Consider the following 9,621-nt stretch of genomic DNA (forward strand, 5'->3'; position numbering starts at 1 on the left):
AAATAAGGGACACATTTTATACCATCAGTGTTAGTCACATTAACTCCTAATTATTCTGTAGCTAAACATCATTGTAGATTTAGTCCACAATCACATTGTCCTGGGTCCTGGAAGTTTTATCCACGTTGTACAATGAGCAGAAAAGAGACTTGAAAGTAAACAGATGACTTTGTTAACACTAACTGATACTGCCTTTCACAGGTAGCAATATTCATATTTCATAACACAAAATTATTAAGAACCTACAGAAAATAAGCTCAATTGAGAACAATAATGTTCAAAAATATTTTGAGTAAACTACAAACTTAATAAAGCTTCAGGGAGGTTGTTTCCATTTTTCTCTGTTTTAATAGATCCAACATCTGATAATAGTATCTTGTAATACATCTTTACCATATTTACATTTTTATTTGTTGATTTTTGTTTTGCATTGGGGGGGTGGGCAATGGGCTTCAGAGCCTGGGTGAGGCTCTGAAGCCCATTCTGGCCTTTCTCTCACACAAATTCTCTTGCTTCAGCCTTCTGGGTGTTGAGATTATGGGTGTGAGTCACCATATCTGGTCCTAATTTGACTTTCTAAAATTATTCACTTGTGAAAATTGTGGATAAAAGAACAGCTTTTAATGCTATTTTTTTCTTAATGAGGAAATAAAATTAAGTGTATTTGTGATTTTATTTGTTTCAGCATCTACTATCCAGTTTCTTTATTCCAGAAGACATTAAGTTCTAAAGACAGGATAACCAGGACCTCGAAATTCTAGTATAGATGTTTCTAGCAAGTGGAATTCCAACAATGAGAAGGCTTATTAACACCTCCCATCACACCAATGGCTTTATTCTGCTAGGCTTCTCTGAATGGCCCCAACTGGAAATGGCTCTTCTTGCAGTCATTTCTATTTTCTATATAGTTACCCTCATTGGGAATTCAGCTATTATCATTTTGTGCCGCCTTGATCCTAAGCTCCACACCCCAATGTATTTCTTCCTGGCCAATCTTTCCTTTCTGGATCTCTGCTATACTAGTTCTACTGTCCCCCAGATGCTGATAAATATACAGAGCCATGAGAGAAGCATCAGTTACGTGGGCTGCATCGCACAGCTGTTCATCTTCCTTAGCCTGGGATCTACAGAGTGTGTGCTTCTCTCCATCATGGCCTTTGATCGCTATGTGGCCATCTGCCGGCCTCTGCACTACACAGTTATCATGCATTCTCAGCTATGCCAACAGCTGGCAGCAGTAGCCTGGATAACTGGTTTCAGCAACTCCTTGGTGCAGACAGTGTTGACTTTTTTGGTACCTCGTTGTGGCAAATACCAGTTAGAGAACTTTTTCTGTGAGGTACCTGCCATGCTTCAGTTATCATGTGTCGACACCTGGGTCAATGAGGTAGAGATGTATGCTGCTGTGGTTGTCATAAAAGTTATCCCTCTTGGGTTAATTCTTTTCTCTTACGTCAACATTGTCAGAGCAGTCGTAAAGATACAATCTTCTGAAGGTCAAAAAAAGGCCTTTAACACATGTGGGTCCCATCTTCTAGTGGTCATCATGTTCTATGGCTCTGCTATCAGTGGATATGCATACATGGCACCTAAGAGCAGGTCAGCCAAACTTAAGGGCAAACTTTTGGCACTCTTTTATGGACTCATAACCCCAATGCTGAACCCTCTTATCTATACCTTGAGGAACAAGGATGTCAAAGCAGCAGTGAAGAAAGTACTTGGAAGAGAACAAGAGCAAGGGTGGAACTTGGCTTAGGCAAAAACCGATCTCATTCTAATCCAGTCCTTGGTTCCATAGAAGATAGTGAACAGCCATCATTATCCCAGCCAGTAAAACAGAGCCCGATCGTGACAACGTGTTATTGATTATAGGTAATGGTTAAATAGTTCAACAAGTAGAAAAAATAATTTATACACACAGATTTGAAGAAACACTAAGTTTTGTTAGTAAACGTCCTAGCTAATGAATTTTTGAAAATATCCTTCCTTATTATCTAACATTAAAAGTGATAAAAGAAGTGCTTTTGGAACTTTTTAGAAAAAATCACAAGGACATCTGCTTGAAATTTAGTCAATTTGAGCCATAAACAACTAAAATGAATATGTCATTTCTTCCTTTCAAATATTTTGCATATTATAAAAATAATTTTTACTTCTAATCTATATTTTGAGGTTATTTTCATTATGAGTAGTGGCTGTGATAATGATCTGAATTGCTATGGAAGAGGGACCCATAAAATGCTGTCAATTGATGTTACTTGCAGTCTCCTTTAGACTATATTTTTAATTTCATATTGCAATGTGTAATAGATTTGCCTCCACTGTAATTTCTCTGTATGTAAGAAACTACATACAGAGTACTACATACAGAGTAATGGACTAAATAGCAAGATTGTTTACTTGTTGAAATGATCTTTGGTTCTTTTTCTTAATAATACATAGAAATCATCACTCTATGGAATTACCATTACAATATTTTTATTCAATAATATCATGGTTATTATTAGGCTTAAGTAATTATCTTAATTCCAGTTTCTTAGAAGAGAAATATTCATTTATTTTATTTATGGAAAAGTTCAAAATTTTTATTTTTCATACAATATATTTTGATAATATTCTTTGCCTTCCCCCAACTCCTTCCACCTCCCTATCTACCCAACATCATGTTATTTTTTTTCTCTCAAAAAAGCAAAGAAAAGCAGCAAAAGCCAAAAAGAATGAAAATCAAAACAGATAAGCTAAAAAAGAAAAATCAGTTAGACAGAAAAAAATAACCAAACAAACAAAGAAAAAACAGAAGGACACACACACATACTCACACAGACACACAACAAAACTAAACAGCACAACGTGCAGTCTGTTTTGGTTAGGCCTGCCCTGGAGGGTGATTGATATACCCATGGCAATGTCGTTAGAAGAAAACTGTCTTCCCTTCCCAGCAGGTATCAATTGCAAACAGCTTCTTGGGTAGGGATGGGACTTCTTGTCTACTTCCTCTTCTCATTACTGGGATTTTGTCTAGTCTCATGTGTGCTGTAACAGCCCCTCTGTGTATCAGTACTTCCTATTTGTAGACCCTTGATCTTTCTCAGTTGTCTTATTGCTCTAGATAAAATTTCAAGTACTATATTGAAAAGGTATGGAGATAGTGGGCAATCATTTCTTGTTCCTGGTTTTAGTGGAAATGTATTGAGTTTCTGTCCATTCAGGTTGGTGTTAGTTATGGACTTGCTGAAAATGCCTTTATTATGTTGAAGTATGTCCCTAATCTCTCTAGGACTTTTTTTTTAATAACCAGTTAGTATTTATTTTCAGTTTTCTTTTTTAAATTAAATTTTCATTTTTATATTTATTAGAGTTTATTCACTTTGTATCCCAGCTGTAGACATCTCTCTCATTCCCTCCCAATCCCACCCTTCCTTCCTCATCTCCTCCCATTCCCCTCTCCAAGTCCAAGGGGAGGTCCTTCTCCCCTTCCATCTGACCCTAGCTTATCAGGTCTCATCAGGAGTGGTTGCATTGTCTTCCTCTGTAGCCTGGTAAGGCTGCTCCTCCCTCAGGGGGAAGGTGGTCAAAGAGCCTGCAACTGAGTTCATTTCAGTCCCTGTTCCCCTTACTAGGGTACCCACTTGGACACTGAGCTGCCATGGGCTACACCTGAGCAGGGGTTCTAGGTTATCCCCATGAATGGTCCTTGGTTGGAGTATCAGTCTCAGAAAAGACCCCTCGGCCTAGATATTTTGGTTCTGTTGCTCTCCTTGTGGAGCTCCTGTCCTCTCCAGGTCCCACTATCTCCCCCTTCTTTCATAGAATTCCCTGCACTCTGCCGAAAGTTTAGTTATGAGTCTCAGTGTCTGCTTTGATACACTGCTGGGTAGAGTCTTTCAGAGACCCTCTGTAGTAGGCCCCTGTCTTGCTTCCTGTTTTTTCCTCTTTCAATGTCCATCCCATTTGTCTTTCTGAGTAAGGATTGATCATCTTACCCAGGGACTTCCTTCTGGCTTAGCTTCTTTAGGTGTACAGATTTTAGTATGTTCATCCTATATCATAGATCTAGTATCCACTTATAAGTGAGTATATACCGTGTGTGTCTTTCTGCTTCTGGGATACCTCACTCAGGATGATCTTTTTCTAGATGCATCTATTTGCCTGTAAATTTCATGATTTCCTTGTTTTTAATTACTGAGTAGTATTCCATTGTGTAAATGTACCACAATTTCTGTATCCATTCCTCTTTTGAGGGATGTCTGGGTTATTTCCAGGTTCTGGCTATTATGAATAAAGCTGCTATAAACATGGTTGAACAAATGTCTCTGGGACTTGTTGTGAAGAAATGTCGGATTTTGTCAGAGGTCTTTTCTGAATCTAATGAGATGATCATGTGGTTTTATCTTTTAGTCTGTGTATGTGGTGGATTTTGTTCATTGGTTTATGTATGTTGAACAGTATCTACATCTCTGGAATGAAGCCAACTTAACCACAGTGAATAATTTTGATGTGTTCTCGAATTCAGTTTGCAACTGTTTTATTGAGAACTTTTGCATCTGCTCATAAGAGATATTAGTCTGTAATTTCCTCATTTTGAGGGGTCTTTGTGTGGTTTTTATCACTAGTGTAATGGTAGCTTTAAAAAATCAGGAAATGTTTCTTTCATTTCCATTTTGTGCAATAATTTAAGGAATATTGGCATTATTTCTTCTTTGAAAGTCTACTGATGAGTGTGGGAGTAATGAAGTCATTCAATATCACTGTGAGGATCGATATGTGATTTTAGTTGTAGTAGTATTCCTTTTATGAATTTGGGTGCCATTGTGTTTGGCACACAGATATTAAGAAATAGAATATCCTATTTGTGAATTTTTTCCTTAGATACATATGTAGTGTCTTCCTATCTTCTGATTCATTTTGATTTGAAGCCCATTTTGTCAGATATTAAAATGGTTATATCTGCTTGCTTCTTGGGTCCATTTATGTGGGATAATGTTTACATCCTTTTACCATATCTATCATTTATGGTGGGTTTTGTGAATGCAGCAGAAGAATACATCATGTTTAAAATCCAATCTGTTAGTATTTGTTGTGGAATGTTTTTGTGGACCGTGGTCATTCAAATGCTTATTTCTCTACCCCATGGTCTGGTTTCAATTTGGACAGGGTGTTGATATGTATATTTTAAGTGTTTCCTGTTTCAAGTTTGTGTAAACATGCCAACCATTTGTTCTCTGTTTTGCTAATAAAACAACAACCAGCCAATGCTGTGCAAAATAGATACTAGGATGGGATATCTGAATCCAGTGAGAGGTAGGGAGAGAAGGAGAGAAGTTAGGAGATAGAGCCATGAGGAAAGGACCGAGAAGCATTAGGAGAAATGAACTAGACCTAAGAGATGACTATAAAGTAAGTATAATGTGGGAAATTTACCTGGAAGGAAACTAGTTTGGACTTTTATAATGGAGTAATAATTGTTCGGTATTGGTGTGCCAGGTTACTTAAGTAAATCATAGTCTACCTGTGTGGTTACTTGGGTAAATAGATGGCTAAAGATAAAATGTTACTGTACTATTATATCACAATAATAATTCTCCTACAGTGTGTCTTTAAAAAACAATTAATGTTTAGACTTATCAATTTATTGATTCTTCTTATTTTGTTGTTATGGTATAGGGTTTTGCCTTCTCTTAATTTTCTGTTCTGGGACTATTGTATTTTCTTGGGTGTGGTTAACCTCTTCATATTGATGTTTTTCTTCTAGAACCATCTGTAGAGCTAGATTTGTAAATAGCTACTGCTTAAATTTTATTTTATTATGGAATGCTTTTCTTTTTCCACCTGCTATGATTTATAGTTTTGCTGGGCATAGTAGTCTGAGCTGGCATCTATGGTGTCTTCAAAGTTATAGAACATCTGTCCAGGCCCTTCTGGCTTTTAGAGTCTTCACTAAAAAGTTATGTTATTCTAATGGGCCTGTCTTTGTATGTTCCCTTGAACAGCTTGTGTCTTCCTTCTTCAGTCCTCCCTGAGTCCTTAGGATGTCCTAAACTATAGGCTTAAAACAACCCCCTCTCTTCCTCATCCATGGGATAAACATCATCCATACCTTCTGCCTCTCCCTTGGGATGCCTTTTAGAAAACCTCCAGCTTCTCCAACTGACAACCAACCTGAAGAACCCCAAATTTACTTGATTTTGCAATCAAATCTGGCCTCAATATCACTTAGATAATCAATCCAAAATGTGGCTGACTAGCAGTACTCTAGATCTCAATGTTATCAAGACTTTTACAAATACTGCAAGTGAATGGTGGGAATGGAAGGAGGTTCCCCATTTCCTCTTTCTCTCTTCTTTACTCCAAGCCCTGTTTGTTTTTGTGTCTTGCTCCTCCCCAACTCTCTGCATGTCCTGTCTTTAAGCTAGGGTTGATGGCCCTATAAATTTGTGGTAAATTGATATCTAGGAGCCAGACCTAGCAGGAGGGGAGAAAGCGAAGTAGTAGGTCAGCTGCAGAACACACACACCCATGTAACCTCTTGCTGGCTGGTGCATCTCTCTGCTCCCCCTGCAGCATCCTCTCCTAAGGTATGTATGGATCAATTGTTTCTTGCTGGCTTCTGTCATCCACAAAATTTGATTCCAGTTTCTAGAATCTGATTCTTCATCTGCTGCTTTACTCTACCTGTGTTCTATTTGTCTCTTTTCTCTCTGGGGTCTGGCCTACTATGTCCACTATGTGGGCCCTAGAGGTTTATCTGTCTCCTCTAGCCTGCTATATTTTCTGGCCTGCTACACCAACATGGGCATATCCTTTTTTCCTGCTACCTGCTCTGTTTTTCTTTGTGCCTTCATAAGTTGCGAGTTTTTTGTTTTTGTTTTTGTTTTCCATCTTCCTGCTAAGTGTCATAGCTTCCTTAAGTCCTTGGTCTGTGAAACCTTAGCTCCATCCTAGAAGTCCTGCACTTCCAAGTCTCTTATCTTCAAGGTTCTGCTTTATCTCTGATTTCTATGCACTCTGCTCCCCCCCCCCCCCAATCTCTTAAAACTAGCTGTAAACTCCATGGGAGGATTTGTAAGTTTATTGAATACAGTTTTAAAATCTATAAAATCTGTAACAAATTTTGGCTTTAAACTTATTTTTTAAAAGCATAGGACAGAGGGAGAAAGCATTGGTTGGGACAACTAGATTGTGGGGGTGCATCTCTGTGGCAAGGGAAAAACCTAGGACAAATGGAACTCCCAGGAATCTATGTGGGTGATGCTAGCTAATACTTTTAGCAGTGGGGGATATGGAGCCTGAACTGGCAATCTCCTGTAACCAGGTAAGACTTTAATAGAGGGATCAGAATACCAACCCAGCCATAAAACCTCTGACTTGCAATTTGTCTTGCCTACAACATGTGCGGGGGTATATGATGGGGCAGAAATTGAGAGAAGGACCAGCCAATGACTGGCCCAGCTTGAGGCCCATGCCATGAAAGGGAAACCACCATTGATACTATTAATGATATTCTGCTATACTTGCAGACAGGAGTCTAGCATAAATGTCATTAGAGATGTTGGACCCAGAAATTGATGGAACCTGATGCAGAGACTCATAGCCAAACATTAAATGGAGCTTGGGGAATCCTGTAAAAGAGGGGAAGAAGGACTGAAGTGTCAAGGTCACCACAAGAAAACCTACAGAATCAACTAACTTGGGTTCATAGGGACTCAGACACTGAACTTCTAAACAGAGATCATACACAGGACAGATAGGCCCTCTGCACGTATGTAACAGTTGTGTAGCTGGGTCTTCATGTAGGACTCCTCAAGTGGGAGCAGGGGCTGTCTTTGATTACACTGACTGCCTTTGGATCCCTTTCCCATGACTGGACTAGCTAGTCTAGCCTCAATAGAAGAAGATGCACCTAATCTTACTGCAGTTTGATATGCCAAGACTGGTTGATATTCTTTTCCTCAGAAAAGGGGAGGAGGGATGGATAGAAGAGAGAAAGCTGCCATTGGGATGTAAATACATAACAAATAATTTAAAAAGCTTATAATTAAAAATCTACACATGGGTAATGTTTATTTGTTACCCCTTAATATATATATGTGTGTGTGTAATTCAACTCTCTATGGATATAACTTGGATTCAACTCTCATTTTAAAAATATGTAGATCTACTAAGAAAACATGTTTTTAGCAAACATAGCAAACATGTGTCTCTCCTCCATTTTGGCTGATGACCTCATCAAGATGAAAACCACCATGTGACTGGATCATTTAACTAATGTTAAAGAGTACATGCCATGTGACTTAGCCACCACCTTAACATGACCACATGGAAAAACAACAACAACAACAACAATTATAAAACTCCTTAGTTCTATTTGAGCTCTTTTATCTTTGTATCTCTTTTGTAGACTAAATAAGCAACAAGCCTCTATTTTCATTGAATTCTAGAAAGTCTTTTTCTTTATTTCTGCCCTGACCTAGTGGACATTGAGTAGAGAGTTGTTCAGTTTTCGTGAGTTTGTATGTTTTCTCTTATTTCTGTTGTTGAAATCAAGCTTTTAATGCATGGTGGTTGCTAAGATACAAGTGCTCATTTCAATCTTCTTGTATCTGTTGAGGCTTGCTTTGTGACCGAGTATATAATCAGTTTTGAAGAAGGTTCCATGTAGTGCTGAGAAGATATATGTTTTTTTGTTTGTTTGTTTGTTTGGTTTTGTGCTTGGGTGAAATATTCTGTAGACATCTGTTAGGTCCATTTGATTCATGACAGCTGTCAGTTTCATTATTTCTCTGTTTAGTTTCTGTCTCGATGGTCTGTCCTTGGTGAAAGTGGGTTGTGAATTCTTTTACTATTAATGTGTGGGATTCAATTTTTGATTTAAGCTTTAGTAATGCTTCCTTTGTGAATGTGGGTGTCCTTGCATTTGGGGCATAGATGTTCAGAATTGAAATGTTATCTTGGTGTATTTTTCCTTTGATGAGTATGAAGTGTCCTTCCCCATCTCTTTTGATTAATTTTCATTTAATGTCTATTTTATTTAATACTAGAATAGCTACCCCAGCTTACACCTTGGGTCCATTTGCTTGAAAAACCTTTTTTAACAGCCCTTTATTCTGAGAAAATGTTTGTCTTTGTTGATAAGGTATGTTTCTTGTATGCAGCAGAATGATGTTTTCATATCCATTGTTTCTTTTTATTGTTGAATTGAGTCCATTGATATTGAGAGATATTAATGACCAAAGATTTTAATTCCTGTTATTTTAAATAGTGGTGGTAAAGTATATTGTGTGGTGTGTATGCTTTTCGTTTGGTTTTGCTGATGTGGGGTTATTTATATCTTGTTTTTCTGTGTGTTGTTAGCCTCTTTGGCTTGGAGTTTTCCTTCTAGTGTCTTTTGTAGGGCTGAATTTATGGTAGATAATGTTTAAATTATTTTTTCATGGAATATCTTGTTTTCTCCATCCATAGTGATGAGAAGTTTTGCTGGATATAGTAGTTCAGGCTGACATCTGTGGCCTCTTATTGTCTTTAAGATACATGCCCAGGCCCTTCTGGATTTTAGGGTCTCTGTTGAGAAGTCAAGTGAAATTCTGATAGGTCTGCCTTTACATGTGGCTTGGCCCTTTTCCC

General features: G+C 37.9%; 1 protein-coding gene across 1 annotated transcript; it reads left to right on the top strand.

Moving 5' to 3' along the window:
* The first annotated feature begins 793 nt into the window (after positions 1-793).
* Positions 794-1,756, top strand: LOC110562334 (putative olfactory receptor 2B8). The gene has a single exon (XM_021659047.2). The coding sequence runs from the start codon at positions 794-796 to the stop codon at positions 1,754-1,756; it is 963 nt and encodes a 320-aa protein (XP_021514722.1).
* Positions 1,757-9,621: the final 7,865 nt, after the last annotated feature.

This window comes from Meriones unguiculatus, chromosome 16 (genome assembly GCF_030254825.1).
Source record: "Meriones unguiculatus strain TT.TT164.6M chromosome 16, Bangor_MerUng_6.1, whole genome shotgun sequence".
Taxonomy (NCBI): Eukaryota; Metazoa; Chordata; class Mammalia; order Rodentia; family Muridae; genus Meriones; species Meriones unguiculatus.

Excerpts from the sequence above, each read along its gene's own strand:
- LOC110562334 (XM_021659047.2), top strand. The coding sequence starts at position 794 with ATGAGAAGGCTTATTAACACCTCCCATCACACCAATGGCTTTATTCTG.